The 19,133-nt window shown below is 37.2% G+C and overlaps 1 protein-coding gene across 4 annotated transcripts in view; it reads left to right on the top strand.

The window, feature by feature from the left end:
• The window catches only part of Gramd1c (GRAM domain containing 1C), a 69,893-nt gene that overhangs the window by 19,783 nt on the left and 30,977 nt on the right, over window positions 1-19,133 (top strand). For 3 of the 4 annotated variants that reach the window (XM_090346195.1, XM_090346174.1, XM_090346184.1), the window contains 3 exons: window positions 2,716-2,819; window positions 3,394-3,489; window positions 6,610-6,690. In XM_090346195.1, the coding sequence (XP_090202321.1) occupies window positions 2,716-2,819; window positions 3,394-3,489; window positions 6,610-6,690 (281 nt within the window). Of the gene's footprint in view, window positions 1-2,715; window positions 2,820-3,393; window positions 3,490-6,609; window positions 6,691-15,419; window positions 15,703-19,133 lie in introns of those variants that run through there. The other variant, XM_090346204.1, reaches the window with a different exon arrangement.

Genomic DNA, 19,133 nt, shown 5'->3' with positions numbered 1-19,133 from the left:
CAGCCAGAGAAGCCAACCTCAAAAAGCCAAGTATAGCTTTTTATTTTGATAAGTTTTATATATTATATATATATTTCATATATCTACAGTATATATTATATATTTTATGTTTTATATGTAACATAAATATGTGTTTATTATATGTTTTATATGATTGTTGTTTTTTTTGTCAGTTGTGGTGCTTGAACTCAGGGTCTGGGCACTGTCTTTGGACATTTTTGGTTCAAGGCTAGTGCCCTGCCACTTGAGCCACAGCACCACTTCTAGCTTTTTCTGTGTATATGGTTTCTAGGAATCAAACCCAGGGCTTTGTGCATGCGAGGCGAGCACTCTACCACTAGGTTGCATTCCCGGCCTGTTTTATATGTTTCTGTTCATATGTGTAATATGTAATCTAGACCAACAGTGATGTGATGATGATGATGATGATGATGATGATGATGATGATGATGATAATGGTGATGGTGATAATGATGGTGATAATGATGGTGATGATGATGATAGGTTATGAATCTGAGAGTTGATCAGGAGTAAGGAGGGGGAGGAGTGAAAAGAATCAAAGTATATTTCTCCCTCATCTATATAATATATAATAGTACATGAATGAAGTTAATGTCATGTTATATATATATTATATATATATATATGAATGAATATAGCAAATGAAACCCATCATACATTATTTGAAAAAAGCCAAGGAGAAGACAAACAGTTCAGATAATATAATGGAAGGGTGATCTTGTTTAAAGTACCCTGTACACATCTATGGAACCATCACAATGAAACCCCCTTGTGCTATTGCTAGTTGCTAATAAAAATGGTCCAGTTCTTGTATAGGATATATTGTCTCTGTTATTAAAAAAATCAGTTTTACTGAGGCACACAGTGATTACAACACATTTTACTGAATCTGTTCTTTTTTTAAACTGCTGACAAAGTCGGTACTATCTATCAAATAATCTTCAGTTAAGCTATACCAGGTGGGTACTGTAGCTTTTCACACAGTTCTTATAAACACATGCAGTGTGATCTACAGATGGGAATCACTGGAAAGCCTGCTAGGTAGGCAGAGTGTTGACCTTGCCTTGGACCTGCTGGCTGAGAACTGGGGCAGAGCTCTTCCACTCTGTGTTTTAATAACACATTTCTGTTTCTAAGTCTGAGGAGCCCTGGAATGAGAACATGTTTCAGTGACTTAGACAAAAATTTCATGACACCACAAGGTAGCCTTTAGTCTAATCTAATCTCTTTTTGGAGATTCATATTCATAAATGAGTAACTTAATCTGCTTAATGATTTACTAGGAATTTTGTGTGTGGTGGCATGTCAGTTTTGTTTCACTGAAGGAAGCATTGTGAAAGGTGATGCTCAATTTTTAGTATTTAGAAATCCTGTAAGCTAAGTTCTAATATTTTGAGATGTCTGTTCACTTTTTCTAAAATTGCAAATTACTTTATAGACTATTTTTACTCTAGCCACTTACCTAAAGCAGCTCTTTATATTTATCATTAATTTAGTGGTAGTGTTTCCATTAGCCACAGGGCCAAATCTTCATCTTAGAGGCATGGCATCAACTGTTGGCAGACAGTGACATGTACAGAAGACTGCTTTTTCTTTTTTTTTCTTTTTGCCAGTCGTGGGCTTAAGCTCAGGGTCTGAGCACTGTCCTTGGACTTTCTCAAGGCTAGAGCTCTACCACTTGAGCCTCAGCACCACTTCTGGCTTCATTCTATGTATGTGGTACCGAGGAATCAAACCTGGGTCTTCGTGCATGCTAGGCAAGCACTCTACCACTAGGCCAAACTCCTGGGCCCCTGCTTTTTCTTTTTTAAACAGAAGACTGGATAGTGTTAGATTTTGGTGCTGAGATGAGGAGGATCCGTTCTGAAACTGAGCTGAATGTAGTTTCCCCAGGCAGCTTTGAGCAGCGTCTGATCCTTGTCCAACCTCTCATCAATCACCAATGCTTCATCAGTGCTCTCTCATTAATAGCTCTGAATCTCATTACCTTTGTATACTTCTGTTCTGAGCCGCCATCAGCTTTCCCCTGGACTCCCAACTGACTTATGGAAAGTCCATCTTTAAGTATGAGTAAATTGATGTTAATGTTTCCCTTCTACTGAAAGCTCACCTTTGTGTTCTCCTAGATTCTTCTATCATGGCCTGTGAAACTTTATAGGATCTTGTTTCTGCAGCTTCTCTAACCCAAAGGTCTGTTTATTATCATTTGATTGCTCAAGGGTTTGATGTTTCTACCCTAGGGCCTTTGCTGGTACTCTTCCCTGATGATCCTGATTTTTATTGATCTTTAGACTTTAGTTTAAGGAACACTTCTTTCAAGACAAGCATTCTTGATAATGTTCTCTGCACCCTCCCCTCACCCGCCTACTTATGCACATAGCTCCTGTACAAACTACCATAGTTTTCTCTGTCTTTGGCTGTTACCATACTTACCTTTGTACTTGTTTATTATTATTATTATTAGTAGTAGTAGTATTTTGCATTTTTTTCCTATACACTATAGCATGCAGATAATTCCTAGGAATCCTACTTCACAAAAAAATTATCTACTACATATGGTGTCCAAAGTATGAATGAATGAATGAACGAACAAACTAATGAACAAACAGCCGTGACCTTCCATGTGTTGAAATAGCATAAAGTTTATTCAGCTGCTGTGATTGTGAATAAGCTGTTCCTTCTTTGTGTATGTAGATTATGCGTGTGCTCTTCAGAGGGACATTTTGCTTCAGGGACGTCTGTACCTTTCAGAAAACTGGCTGTGTTTCTATAGCAACATCTTTACATGGGAAACAACGGTAAGGTTTCTTTTTTTCATTCATCTTTGCTACAAATGATTGCATAGGTAGAAATAAACATAGATGATTCCAAAGTTCACGTTATATATATGTGTGTATATATAGATGTACAATGCACATCTGTACTTTTATGTGTGTAAATACACTTACATATTGTTGTTCATGGAATCACATAGTAAGATTTTTTTAACAGTACATGAGGCTGCATTGGTACTTCTTTAATACAGTCAGAGAAAGTGTTTAAGTTGAAAAAAGACCGTGTATCTGTTTTCTACCAGAACTAGGCCTTATTTGCAAGACTGAATTTGCTAGTGTGTGTTTATGTTAATTTAGATCCTGAACACTAAGTGAGTGTCTTCATACCATCTCCTAATGTTGGATGCAGGAGTTGACAGGGAAGAATTCCCAAGGGAAGAAGTTCTGACTGTTGCTGACCTTCGATCTTCAGAGAGCACAGCATGAGCTCACTAACACCTGCAGAGTTTTCAACAGAATGATCTTGAGATTGGTGTAATACTTGGTGTTTTGTACTGTTTACAGTTCCTTTATAGTATCTGTTCTTTTGTGTATTCAGATCTCTATTGCGTTGAAGAATATAACCTTTATGACCAAGGAGAAGACTGCTCGACTCATCCCAAATGCTATCCAGATCATTACGGAGGGTGAAAAGGTGAGACACATGGCCAACCTTTGCCATCTCACACAATGTGAAGCAACTCTGCCCCAGGCTCACAGGCAGTACAGGGATCGCAGGCAGCTCTTTGTTGAATTAGGAATGTTTTGTGGAGACACACTGTGTTTGTCACAAGATTTCTATATGTTTAGTTTTTGGTGATTACATTTAAGTGATTGCTGACTCCTTTCTGCACCTTAATAGTTTTTTCAAAAAAAAAAAAACATTTAACCACAATTTCTCTTTATTGTTAGAAACAGGTAAACATTAACAATGGGTTCTTACAAATATTTATTACCTTTTAGTTTTACAAAGCTGTCTCAATTCAACCCGCCAGTTTATAAGTCTAATTCATCTTGATCAATATCACTTTCTCCACTCTTCTTTCCCATCTCTCCCAATACTGCCCATCCTTGGGTAGTAATGGAACAAGATAACTTGTTCCATTTTCACATATATACACTGAGTATTATGATCATATTTACCCATTCTTCCTCTCTCCATTCATCTGTCTCCTGCCCACCCCTCCAATGCATGTTTCAGTTTAAACCTGCTAGTTGTTCAAAGGAGTTACACCACTGGAATTCTTCCCTGTGTACAACACACTTTTAGCAATTTGTTTGTGTATATGACCCCATCTATGTTTTCAGATATGTTTCTAACCTCTACATAATTAGAGTAGAGAAAATATGCATCCTTTATCTCTATGACTCTCACTTACTTTACTTAACATAATTATTTTCCAGGTCCATTCGTTTCCCTGTGCATATATATATGTTTTTTTTGGCCAGTCCTGGGGCTTAAACTCAGGTCCTGGGCATGTATATCCAAGGCTAGCACTCTACCATTTGATCCACAGCACCACTTCTGGCTTTTCTGTGTATGTGGTACCAAGGAATTGAACCCAAGGCTTCATGCATGCTAGGCAAGCTCTATACCACTAGGCCACACTCCCAGCCTTGCATGTATAATTTTTATTGTTATTATAAAGGCAGTGTAATTAGGGGTTAGTTACATATGTCAGGTAGAGTACATTTCTTTTCGGACAATGTCACTTCTTCCCTAGTTTTCTCCATATATATATAACATAATATAATATAATCTATATTTGTATACAATATATTTATATATTACATATAACATATATAATATAATATATATAATGTATAATATATAATATATATCTTGATCCTCTTATACACTATAGGATATCTGGGCTGTTTTTATAACTTGGCTACAATGAATTTTGCAACAATGAACATGGATATGCAAATGTATTGTATCCTGACTTGTAATCTTTTGGATAAATGTCCAAGATTACTAATGCTGGATAATGGTGTAGTTCCCTGAGAGTAAGGTGTCACCCTAATGCCTCATTACTCTAAATAACTTCCAATAAAGAACTACATAGCTGTGCTGTAACTATCAAAATCAAGGAATTAGTTTCTATCCACTCCCATTATGCAATCAGTCATAATTTACTTTGTACATTTATCCCAATAATGTCTTTTCTAGCAAATAGACCCAGTTCAGAATTATGCATCACACATAGTTATCATTCTTCTTAATTTCCTGGAGAAGCCCCTTAGTTTTTCCCTTAAAAATCCCTGATACTTTTAAAGAGTATGCATCAGTTATTTTGAAGGATAGCCCCTATTCTGTATCTATCCAGTGTTTTCTTATAGTTAAATTTCAGGTATACAGTTTTGAGGAAATTCTATTGCATCGTGTTAGATGTCATATGATTTCAACTTCTACTGGTGATAACTGTATTTCCATTGATTGATTAAAGTGATGTTCACCATACTTTGCCATAAAGGCTCTTTTCCTTTGTAATAACATTCTGTTGTAAGATGTTTTGAAACCATGTAAGCACACCATTTTCATGAAACTTTACATTAAATTATTTATAGTAATGTGACATTATGGTTTATTTTAATTCAATGTATTAAGCTCCATTACCATTGCTGTTTATTTTAATGGTCAAATTTTCCAGATTCGGTAAGTGGTAATGCTGTGAAGCTGTTGACTATATCTTTGGGATGATTTTCTGCAGTTTGAGCATTTCTTGTGCTCTGACCTGCACTGTTTGAGCTCTGACTCTGCAAGTCCTGTCACTATATGACCACGACCCTCGCCTTGCTCTGATTTGGATATTCCAGCACAAGACCCCTCTCAGGGACCAGATCACTAAGAGATTGGAAGAGATGGAAAGGGCCTCCTCTTGTTATATTTTCTCATGAAAGCCTAGTTTAACATATGACTATGCATAACTAGCTAATGCATGAAAATATTTGGAGTTAAAGCAAGCACAGAATTATATATTGCAACACAATGTGTGTGTGTGTGTGTGTGCTGCTACAGCAGCTTGAACTCAGGCATTCTTCCTTAGCTTTTTCACAGAAGGGTGGTATTACCACTTGAAACACAGCTCTGCTTGTGACTTTTGGATGGTTAATTGGAGATAAACATCTTATGGATCTGCCTGGGATGGCTTCAGACCCCAATCCTCAGATCTCAGCCTTCTGAGTAGCTAGGATTATAGGCATGGACCATGGGCACCCAGCTGCAACGTGGTACTTTTCTTTCCTATAATATTTTAGGAAAATTCCAAAGTCAATATAGGTGATACACACACACACACACACACACATTTAATTAGTTATGATTTGGAATTTCTGAAGGTTTTTTTCATCAAAATAAATCATTCTTGAAAGATCCATTTGTGTTTTTTTTGTTCTTTGTAATATCTGACTCATGGCAAGAAAATTATATACCATTGCTAAGTTCAAAATAAAAGAAAAATTCTGTCTTGTTCATAACATTTAGATTTATTTGAACATACTTTGATGAACATAAATAGCTATTTCTAATCCCTTTCTTCAATAGTGATGAAATCGTACTTTGATGTAAGAGACTAATTATTTAGATAGAATTTACAAAGATACCTTGTTCATCTAACAGCTTATGTCCTTTCTTATAGCACGGGAAACAAACAAAGAATGGGGACCCCTATTTTGTTTTGACCATAGCACATTCCTATAGGCCTCTCCCCCCCCCCGACAGATACTTTTCATTTCCTTGACACTAAACTTTTCCTCTCATTTTTCTTTGCAGTTTTTCTTTACATCTTTTGGTGCCAGAGATAGAAGTTACCTCAGTATATTTAGGTTGTGGCAGAATGTTTTATTGGATAAGGTAAGAGCCTCCTAATGTATTCCTAAGTAGCAATTATGAAATTTCTTTTTATTTTTCTGAATATAACTTTAACTAGACTATTTGAATTTCAAGAAGAAACTTCAAGCTAACAATGATCCACAGTTAGAAGTTGTTTTTTTCGCTAGTTTGGTTTGGTTTCTTTTTACCTGAGATTTGAATCTAGGGCTACTGGCATGCTAAGCAAGTGTTCTCTCACTGAGTTATACCTCTAGTTTCTATAGTTAGTAATCCTCAATGTAATTATCAAGAAGATAGCCTCAACTATAGTCAATGAAACATCAAAGGAATGAATGGCACACTAGAAAAAAAACATTTAACGCAAGAAGGCAGTAAGGAAGAAAAAAGAGACACAAAAAATGATGAGTAGAAAACAATTATCAGTGAAAAAAAACCCCACAGGAAAACTAGAAAATTCTTTGATAAGTGAAAACAAAACTGTATCATACAAAGTTTGTGATATATAAATATACACCATAATTTGGTATATATACCTAAAACTATATTTAGAAAATTATAATTGTAAACATCAAAAAAAGAAAAGAAAAAAGAATGATTGGGCTGGGAGTTTGGCCTAGTGGTAGATTTCTTGCCTAGCATGCACTAAGACCCAGGTTTGGTTCCTTGGTACCATATACCTAGAAAAGCTAGAAGTAGTGCTGTGGCTCATGTGGCAGAATGCTAGCCTTGAGAAAGCCTAAGGACAGTGCTCAGGCCCTGAATTCAAATCCCAGGACTGGCTAAAAAAAAAAAGATTTGCTAAGATGGTAGGTCTTAGGTATTCTCATCATGAAAAGAAAATAAGAGAAAGAAAATTGTAACTGTGAGGTGATGGATGTGTAGGTCAAATGACTCAATGGTAGTAGTCATACTTTAAAACATGAAGTTATATTCCATATATATATGTATATATATATTTATATTCTATTTATCAGTTGTGCCTCAGTAAATTTGAGGGAAAAAAAGAAAAGAAAATGTAGAGGATGTAGAGAAACTGAAATTGTCAAGTACATTGTTGTTTGGGTTATAAAATAGTTTGTTGTTTCTTTAAAATGTTTAACATGGGTTATTGCATGATCCAGCAATTCTACTCCTAAGCAAATATGCATGAGGATTGAAACTATACATTTATACAAAAACTAGAGATATAATGTTCACAGCAGCATTCTTCATCATAGCTAAAAAGTAGAAACAACTCAAATGTCCATCAGCTGAAAAATGGATAAATCAAATGCACATCCACACAACAGAATGCTATTCAGCAGTAACAGGCAAGGATGGATGGACATGCTCTATGGCACGGATGGACTTGCAGATGTTATGTCCCCGAAGCCAGTCAGAAAGAGCACCCACTGGGATTCATTTCCTAAGAAATGTCCAGGTCAGGTAAATTCATAGAAATCAGTTGCTATCACCAACTGATGGAATAATGGATGGAATCATGGGGAATGACTGCTAATGGATTCAATGATTTGAGGATTGATGAAATGTCCTAAAATCAGTGGTGATGATGGTGGCTTGTTTTAAAGAAGGAAAAAAGAAAGCAAGAAAGGATGGAAGGAAAAAAGGGAAGGAGAACGGGAGGGAGGGAAGAAGGAAAGAAGAAAGGAAGGAAGGAAGGAAAGAAGGAAAGAAGGAAGGAAGGAAGGAAGGAATAAGATATTTACTTCTTCCAGTGATTAAAAAAAGGCTTGCAGCCTGAAGGTACTGCTCAGTGATAGAGGGCTTGTCTACCTTGTGCAAGGGTCTAGATTCAATCTCCAGCACAGGAAAAAAAGGAGAGAGGAGAAAGAATTAAACAAGTATAGGGAAGGGAGAACCTAACAAAAGATGGCTGAACCTGTTTAGTTAGACCTCAGGTCAGAGTGTCCTCCTGAAATTACATTTATGAACTCCATTTTCTTCCTAGTAGTTTTAGAATGATAAAACCACATTTTTTTCGATTTCTTGACTTTGTAGAATTCTGTAAGCACACAAGGTCAAGCAAACCATATAATTTCAACACTACACTACTTACCTTAAATATCCACAAAATATTTTAGAGAATTTAAGTTCAGAATAGGCTAAGCTCGTGTTTACTTGCAATTAAAGAATCTGCGAGTAAAAATACATATGCGTAACGTCTGTTTACTTCTTGCATGAAGAGGCCTTAAAAGCAATGCATTAATTTAGAAGAAGGATTATTTGGTTAAATACTACAAATGATTTTGCAAGAATTGCTGTGTGTGTGAGTGTTTTTCCACAAGGAACAAAAGCTGGAGCAACGGCAATGCCTTTGAAAAATGATGTCTTTTTTTCTTTTTTTCTTTTTCTTTTTCTTTTTTTTTTCATTTGTAAAACTTTGATGTACTGCTCCCGAAACGATGGTGTATTTTCAGTATGTGACTTGATGTAACATAAGTCTTGTCTTCCATGTCTAGACATGTGTTTAGCTGTCAGTATGATCACTTGGGAAGTAATTTATAGCTCTTCAGCTTAGTTGACAGTCTTTGCGCCTAGCACTGCTGTATACTTAGACCCAGCAAAGTGATTTATCAGGAATTTGTGGACCTAAAGGACAGGGGCAGTATCTCTCTCTGATATAATCCATGCTTTCCTAGTCTTATAACATACCGGTTGGAGATAAGGCCTAGGTCCTTTCCTAACATATCTTCAACTATTTTGCTTAGTCTAAGCCAACACAGCCACCCTACCAGAGCCAGCCAGCCAGTCCTGCCTCCTGTGTATGTATGGTCTGCACATAAAAATGATTTTACATTTTTAAGTGACTAAAAAAAACCCCACACATCAAAAAGAATAACATTTCATGACATTTTTCAATTATATGAAATTCTAATTTTGGTGCCCATAAATAAAGTTTTATTGGAACACGGCCATGCTCATTTGTTTGTTTTCACACTAAAGCAGCTGAGTTGAGTATCTGCAACAGAAAACCATATGGCTCATAAAGCCTATATTTACTATATGGTCCTTTGCACAAACAGTTTGTCCAACCTTGAACAATACTACAGCCAAAGTCATGATTTAAAAAAAAATGAGATCTATTTTGTTATTCTTTATTTTTAACATGTTTTATGGTGCCAGGGAGACTTATTTTAGCTTTCTATTTAATATCTATTGTCTTTGAATTAAAACACAAAATTATATCTAGGGAATCACATAATCTTGGCCCAGCCCAGAACCTTATCCATGTGTCAGATATTTCAAGATCTTTTCTTCTTCTTTTTCTTGTTTTGGTGGGTCATGGGGCTTGAATTCAGCCTATGTGCTGTCCCTGAGCTCTTCAGCTAAAGGCTACCGGCCTACCCTTGGGCCTGGGTGTTGTCCCTGAGCTCTTCAGCTCAAGGCTACTATGCTACTCTTGAGCCAAGCCTCACTTCCCGGGGTTCGAGGAGTTAATCGGAAATAAGAGTCTCAGGTTCTTTTGTGCTGGGGCTGGCTTTGAACCTTGATCCTCAGATCTCAGCCTCCTGAGTAGCTAAGATTACAGGCATGAGCCACCTTGCCCAGCAAGATCTTTTCTTCTTAAAGGCTCTACGTACGTGTGTGTGTGTGTGTGTGTGTGTGTGTGTGTGTGTGTGTGTGTGTGTGTGTGTGTGTGTGTGTGTGCATTAGGTCTTCAAACATGTTCTTTCTGCCTGGAACTTGTGACTCATTCCCACCTCTAGCTGAAACTACTTCATGAATCTGAAGCTAGGCTTAGTCCTTTATTGCCTCCACACTTTGCATTTCTCCTTTATAATATTCATTACAATTACATTTCTTGTAAGCTCAGTGCTTACCATACAGCTTCTTTGTCATCTCTGTGTACTCATTATAGCCTTGGAATGACTGGGTCCATGCCTTCATCAAAGTAAAAATTAACTATCCCCCTTTACTTGCCAACGTATGCCGGTTGGTAATAAGTGATATATTACATGCTGTGGATACTCAGTAAATCATTTCTCTTCCCCAGTCCTGGAGTTTGAACTCAAGGCCTATGCTTCCTAGGTCAGGCACTCTACCACTTGAGTCACACTCTGGCCCTTTTCACTTTAATCAATTTTCAGATAAAGTCTCATGTTTATACCTCGGCTGGCCTTAAACCATCCACTTTCCAATCTAGTGTTCCCCTAGTAGTTGGCATTACATGTATAGATCATCATTCCAGGCTGGAGGAAATATTTTTGAATACTCAAGTTTAACAAAATTACAGTGATTTAGACTTTAAATAATTAATACCCTTATTTTCTTTGCCAGAGAAACAAAGGATGGGAGTTTTTCCAGAATCATTCAGGGTTTTAACCTAAATTCAGTGGATATATATAACTCAATTTCTTTAAACACCTATCTGTACAAAGAATTGAGTTACAATCTTTATTTTTATTTTTTATTTTTTGCCAGTCCTGGGCTTGAGCTCAGGGACTCAGAACTGTTGTTGGACTTTCTCAAGGCTAGAGCTCTACCACTTGAGCTTCAGCACCACTTCTGGCTTTTTTCTATGTATGTAGTACCTGTATAGCCGCTTCAAGACACGGGTTAGCTTTCAGGCTTATTCCCAGGGGACTAAAGGAGTGTGTCCTGTTAGATCCAGCAGTGAGGTGACCAGAAGACCTTTTTAAATATATGAGGACCACTGTCTCCAAATTATGATATGTCATTTCAACATCTGTTTTTAAAATCACTAAATCAAAGATTGACACAGAGAGCCCTGCTTGTCAGGTATGTTAAGAAAAAAACAAATGTTTGCAATGTGATTGATTCTATTATTGTACATTATACCAAAAGAGAACATGTTGATTTAAAGGGAGAACATGTGGTCAGACTTAGGATGGAAAAAAGGGTAACAAAGTCAGACTTTGATCAGTAAAGATTGTGCAGAGATGGGCCAGAGATGAATCAGGCTTCCCAGTAAAATTTCTAAAAGCTGTCTTTCTTAGCTCAGATCTTGTACTTATCACACAGTTTTCTGACCAATAATCAGTTTCTGGTTAGTAGAATGGAAGATTTCTCTCTCTCTCTTTTCTCTTTCTTTCTTCTCTCTCTCTCTCTCTCTCTTTTTTTTTTTTGCCAGTCCTGGAGCTTGAACTCAGGGCCTGAACACTGTCCTTTATCTTTCCTCAAGGCCAGTGCTCTACCATTTGAGCCACAGTACCACTTCTGGCTTTTTCTTTTTTATTTGGGGGGGACATGGGGCTTGAATCTGGGTGGACACTGTCCCTGAGCTCTTCAGCTCAGTGCTACTGCCTTACCCATTGAGCCATGGCCCCACTTCCCATTTTCTAGAGGTTAATTGGAGCTAAGAGTCTCATGGTCTTTAGTGCCTGTGCTGGCTTTGAACCTTAATCCTCCTGAGTAGCTAGGATTACAGGTGTGAGCCATCTCGCCTTCTTCACTTCCAGCTTTTCTATGTACCATATACATATGGTACATATGTACCATATACATATGGTACTGAGGAATCGAACCTGGATCTTCATGCATGATAGGCAAGCACTCTACCACTAGGCTAAACTTCAGGTCCCTTCTTGTGTTTTTAATTTCAATTAATTTATTTTATTTCTATTTTTTAGCTCTTTAAAAAGTTGTCATAGTGATGTATAGAAGGATTAAGTTACATTCACAAGGTAGGGGGTACTTTACTTCTTGAACATTGTTACCCCTTCCCATGATTTTCTTCTACTTTCCCTCCCCCATCCCTCCCAAGTTGCAAAGTTCATTGTCTAGTGAATATGGCTGTTGCATTGGTTCATCCTTTGTCCATTGACTCATCATCTTGTTTTTCCCCTTCCTTTCCCTGATTCAAATAAGCAAATAAATGTATATACAAGCACCAGGTACCAAAGTTAGATACAGCAACAACAGAAGATAAACTATAAGGGAAAGAAAAAAAAGAGTAAAGAAATATCTTCTCATAGAACATTAAAAACAACAACCACAAGGATAAATCTCTTGTTTCCCTATCCTGGAGTTCATTTCACTCCAGCTTTTCCTATTTTCACATAGCTGTTGAACTAGTGCACTCCTCTGCTAGGAAAATCCTAGATGCAAACTAATTATTACAAATGAGGGAAGCCATGGAGCCTATGTTCCTTTAAGTGTAGCTTACTTCACTTAATATGATTTTTTCCAAATCTTTCTAAACTGGAAGATTTCTGAGAGGCATAAGTGGCTAATGTATGTTAGCATCTTCCTAGGTTAATGAGTTGATGCAGTCTGTGTGTGTCTTGCTTAGATCAGTCTCTGAGCCTAAATCTAGGACAGTGATAGAAGTGCTGGCTTTTCTCCAAATATTGTTCAGTTTGTAACACTGAAGTCACCTCCTAAGGCCTCTTAGAAGACTTACCTAGTCTTATCTAGACAGCATGGCCTGATAAAGTTTTGTTCTTTTTATGGCACTGGGCACTGATCAGTATTTGTGGAGATACTTGGTATTCTAGAAATGTTCTAGAAGTAATGTAACATTCAATTATACCATGAATAAAATCCCCTTCCTCCAAGACAATAACAAAGAGAAAACCAAATTGCTGACTATTTCAGTCACATTTACTACATTTATATTCCTATATTCCTTCTTCTACACTTTTTTGGATTTCAGAATTCCTTCACCTACTCTCCTGGGTCAGTGAACCATACCAACTTCTACCCTGCCACAGGCCAGAAACCTAGAATACTCTCTTCTTTGCTAGCTATGTCTACATTATCTTCTTCATTCCTAGCTTGAGCCATCACAACAGTCTCAACAGTCTATTCTGTCTTGAAATTGTGGCCAGCTGATAGTTTTTTGTTTTGTTTTGTTTTGTTTCATTTTTTTGCCAGTCGTGGGCTTGAGCTCAAGGCCTGAGCCCTGTCCTTGGATTTTCTCAAGGTTAGAGCTCTACCACTTGAGCCTCAGCACCATTTCTGGCTTTTTTCTATGTATGTGGTACCGAGGAATTGAACCTGGGTCTTCCTGCATGCTAGGCAAGCACTCTACCACTAGGCCAAACTCCTGGCCCAACCAGATGATAGTTTTAAAAAGTTGTTGTAAAAGGCTAAGATCTTGAGGATCACCCTAGTCAAAAAGTCTGTGAGACTCTTATGACCAGGTAGCCACTAAAAGATGGAAGTAGAGCTGTGGCTCAGGTGGTATAGTGGTGTCTTGAGTGAAATAGATCAGGAGTAGTACCCAGACAGAGTTCAAGCCCTAGGACTGGCACAGGCACAGCCTCCTGAGTACTAGTATGACAGGTTTGAACAACCAGTGCTTGGGCTGGCTTCTAACTGCTCTCTTCAGACCTCAGCCACTAAGTAGCCTGATTCCAGTGTGAGCCACTGGCACTCAGCTTATAGGAAACTTCTGAATGATCCTCATTTCCACATTGTAAAGGGCATATTATTTAGTATGGCACTTAAGACTCTTCGTGACCTGGCTGCTCTCTTTCCTTATTGACTTGCTCCTCCCCTTCCCCATAACAGACATACTATAGTCAGGATAAACTGGCTTGCCAGCCTGCCTCCCTCCTCCGGAGGCTGGTGTTTGCCATACATGCTCGCCACGTGTTCATCTCACCTGACCTTTCAGCCATGTTTGACACCTTCATATACCTCCTCCCCTTACTTTCCATGACATCATTATTTCTGGTCTTTCCTCTTCCCTCTCTGGTATTTCCCCCAATCTCTTTGGCTAATAATTCTACTTACAATTTGTGTTTCAGGCTTTCATGAGGCTCAGTTAGAGGTTCTTAGTTTCCCTAGTAAGCCTACTAAATTTAGCTCTGTTCTATATAGCAGTAGTTTGCTTGGCTATAGGATTTTTTATAGTTAGCATAAGAGGTAGATGAGTATGCACGTAATAAAATAAGTATAGAGATATGTAGTTTGAACCTGCGATGACTGTGTATAATATGCTAAAAACACTAGTTTTTTTTTTTTTTGCACAGTGGAAGCTGCATCCATAGTATGTTTTCCTCATTCAGGAAGTGATTCTTCAGTGTCATTCTAGTCTTTCTCATCAAGTTACCATATAAGCAATTACATTTTAATAACTCTCCCAGAAGGTGGTTGCTTGTAGTTCATCAAGTAGTATTTGACCTGTCTATACACTTTACTGAAATTAGTGAGATGAGTTTTCATTTTTCCTTTAGAAGGAAACACTTCATTCTTCTGTAGCATAGTTTGGAGTTGGGAGATAAAATTCTCTATATTGTTTATTATATTTCAAGTGTCTACCAAGTAATTATTTTGAATGAACTAACGTCAGAAATGTCACCTTAGACTTCAGAATTGCTCTACCTGAATAGCTGGCTCTCCCTGCTATTTCCTAACATTCCATTTTCAATACTCACGAGACAGTTTGTTGATTGTCACACAGGCTAGAGTCTGATGGGAATGCTGCCTCAGTATTGAAGTGGTATATATGAACAAGTAACCTTGACAGAACTGAATTGACAATACTCTATTATGGGGAATTTTAAACTCTATCATAGCTCATTTTCCAACTGAGATTAAAATAATATTGCAGTAGATGTCTTACATTATTTTTGAATATAAGAAAGATATTTTCTTCTGCATCTTGTCAATAATCTCTGTGTGAAACAAAATAAATTAGGAACTGTCCCTTTAAAAAAAACCCTGTTTACCTAACTTCCTTAGTGGGCGTGGCTTAGGAACCTGTAGAGTGAGGTGTAACTTCCAATTCTGTATTCTGACTGAAGCCTTGGAAAGAGTGCTACTGGTTCTGCAAACCAGGAAGTAAAAAATAATGTGCTTTGAACCGAAAGAGAAATTGGCTTTTACATAGAAAAGCATCTCCTAACAAAACTAGGAAGCTGAAGCAGTGATTTTGTATAGTTGTCATTTAGTATTTGAGGCTCTGCTGTGGATGGAAACTGCAGATGGAGACTTGGCATAAAAAGCTTTCTGGGTCGGAAACTGATAGGCTGCCTTTTGAGCCTGATCTGATTACTGCTGGGTTCATCTAAACTACTAAACTACTCTGTAAGCTGAACTCAGGAGAGTTCCCTTTGTGTTCAGGTAGGTGATCAGCTTTTCTTTAACTATAGATCTTTTTTTTTTTTTTTTTTAAGGTTATTCTGGCAGGGTGGCACTGCTGATTACTGGAAAAAAGTGAATATCGGCATGTTTTAATGTTCCAATGTGCAGTATCATCTAAATAAGTACATTTTTTATGACAATTCTTCAATGGTATAGAAAAAAGTTTTTTAACAAATAAGCAAATTTACAGTGTTATGAATTAGAGTTTTATTTTGTTCTCCATTTAACTTGTTATATGTTTTTATTTAATTAATGGATGAAAAAGTATATTGAAATTACCCTGTTATTAATTTCCTAATTGTATTTAATAAAACAAAACAAAACAAAAACTTAAACCATATATTTATGTAATCAAATAAGATAGCATTTTGTTGACAGTATATTTTGCTTAATTTCTTTCCCTGTTAGGAAGCCAGTTGTGTGTTAGCCATTGATTTGGTTGTTTAGTCTGTCTTTAGAAATAGCTATCGTTTTACAAAAGTTTTGTGAAAACTTAATTTTAAACAAATATATTGAAAAACTCTTCTTTATAAAGCTAGTGATCCTTTTATGGCATTGAATTTTGAAAAAGAGCTGGGAATGTGGCTCAGTGATAGACTGTTTTCCTAGCATGTCCTTGTTTTGATTCTTTAGTACCACATAACCCAGAAAAGGCGGGAAGTGGTGTTATGGCTCCAGTGTAGGGTGCTAGCCTTGAGCCTGGGGACAGTACCCAGGCTTTGAGTTCAAGCCCTAGGACTGGCAAAACAAACACACACACACACACACACACATATATATACATATACATATGTATATATATGTATGTGTAAAAAACAAACAAACACACACATATATACACATATACGTATATATGTGTATATATGTGTGTATGCATATATTTGAAAGATATTATTTACTAGCTAATTAGTATTAACTATTATTGTGGAAAATAATTCAGAAATTATCTTTGAGAGTGGAAATCTGTTGAGGCTTCCTCATGGTCCACAAGCATGTTTTTAAATTTTCTTCCTTGGATGCTATGCTTCAAATCACTTTGCCCACAAAAAAGAGTTTATACTTAAATACTAAATATTAGAACATTACTATTTATTAGACATATTATTTCCCATGACAGTTAATTAGCCTAGATTGCTTACTCTAAGGTAAATATATTTCAGCTCAGAGCAAACAGCCTTGCCATTTTTACATAACTGAATAGCTTTATTACAGGTAACTATTTGGGTATTTTTGATGTTCTGAAATACTGATAATAGTGTCTGAATTTTCATCAACTCTTTTGGCAGTGAACTGATGGCCTAAAGTGAGGATATTTTCTTCTCACGCTTTTCCAGGCTCCATTGAAATGTAATGAAGGCCCTCTAGTATAACAACAAAAAAGATACCATAGCTGCTAGACAGAGAAAAGACAGACCAAGAAAGGAAAAGAAAGTGTTGTCAATTAAAGGAAGTAGTATTTGTTGTAAGGGATATTAGGGATGAATTTGGGTCCCATTAAATCTATATTTATGTCTATTTCCCAACTTAAAAGTTTTCTTTCTCCTTCAATTGGGCTGATAAACTATTAACTCATCTACAAACATTTCTGTGTATTTATATATATTGTTTTTCTCCTTTCTGCAGTTTTCTCAATTTTCCTTGCTCCCCATACATCTTTCCTTCATTTCAGGTGAACTTTATCTGAGTATATTAATCCACAGCAACTTTTCTTGTCTCTAGACCTCGATTCCATGTTGAGTCTAATGCACTTTACCATGTAATCACAGCTTGTTTTTGTGTTGTTTTGTTTCATTTTTTGTTGTTTTGGGGCTTGAACTCACAGCCTAAGCACTGCCTTGGAGCTTTTCTGCTCAAAGCTACTTCTCTAACACTTTGAGCCACAGTGCCCCTTCCAGTTTTCTGGGGATTAATTGGAGATAAAAGACTCCGGGACTTTACTGCCTGGCTGTCTTTGTACTGTGATCCTCAGATCTCAGCCGCCTGAGTAGCTAGGATTATGGACATGAGCCAACTGCACCTGGCTTAACTCATCCTGTTTTACTTAGGAATGTCCTGCGTGTCTTCAGATATACAAAAAGTAAAGTCAAGAGTTTAACTTAGTCTTAAGTTTTATACCTCTTAGCATCCAATGCAGCAGTAAATACTTGATACTCTTTATCTGAACGAATACTAAATATCTGAATGAATGAAAGGTGAAGGATCTTGTTTGTAATTGCTTCATGTGTCTTGGGCTTCCCTGTACTTTGCTTATTAGTCCTGCATTTAACCATGATGCTTTTTACAGGTGATGGTTTTAATTTTGTTTTGCTATGTAATATATGACTTTGCTGTGACTTTTTTTCTATTTTGATCTTCGTAAAATATATTTTATTTCTGTATCTTTGAATTCAGCAAAGAAAAAGTAGGTACTGGAAATATCCCACATTCTAAAAGCAGATGAAAAGATTACTTATACAGTTCACCCAACAGATACCTCAGTTTACACAGGGGTGGATGTGAGAAGAGATGGGCAGGAGAACAGAGAAAATTACCCAAACAAGATGAACAGGATCCAAGTAAAGACAAGTTAGCTGCAGACTGCATCTATTAAAGAAAGTAAAAATCTTGAATTTGCACCACTGAAATCAACAAGTATAAAATATAAAAGCTTACAATAAACTTCATTTTTCCCCATACAAAAAAAGTAGGTACTGCCACCTTCCACTTGGCCTAGAGTTAGGACTGAGGAAGAAGAATCACAGGTTTTTTTTGGTGACTAAGGAAGGCAAATGCACCTTTCCCTTCCCCCTTCTCCCCCCCCCCACCCCCACAGGCTGGGCTGAGCTCTGTCCCACCGCCTCCAACAGGAGAAGGCCTAGTCAGAAAAGCACAGGCCAGCACAAGAGCAGTTTCAGATCTACCATGAGAGATCTGCTGAGGCTGGGGCAGTGGGAGGAGGCAAACTCACGAGGCTGCACACACCAATGGATAAATAAAATCCACTCTAGTGGTGATTCTAGAAATATGAACTTCACTTGTTCTTAAGCTTGTCAGAGAAATGAAATCAGCTTTCATTCTGAGACATCTAGAAAGACTAAATGGTCAAATTTTAAAAAGTTAACTAAGCTCTTGGTTCTTACTAGAAAATGGCACCAATGCTAAGAGAGACATCTGATATTTACAGATATTCTAAAAGCTCAGCTTCATTCAACTGTTTGAATCTAATTACCCACTACAAGCCTACTAGAATGGGTGGCCCAGAGGCAAAGAGGAGATGCAGGGGTGAAGGAGGAGGACTGGTGGTTCTGGGTGCTGAGCCCCTGTGGGAAGAAACAACACAAGGCTGTTTGGACTTGGACAGCTGAATGCCACATTGAAGCAGAGTGACCAAGACAACGGGGTAGACTCTACCTGCCGATTTCAACATAAAC

The sequence above is a fragment of the Megascapheus bottae genome, chromosome 1, assembly GCF_031878675.1.
Source record: "Megascapheus bottae isolate mThoBot1 chromosome 1, mThoBot2.hap1, whole genome shotgun sequence".
In the NCBI taxonomy this organism is placed as follows: Eukaryota; Metazoa; Chordata; class Mammalia; order Rodentia; family Geomyidae; genus Megascapheus; species Megascapheus bottae.
Note: the sequence above shows the minus strand (reverse complement) of the source record. Positions and strands in the feature narration are given on the sequence as shown.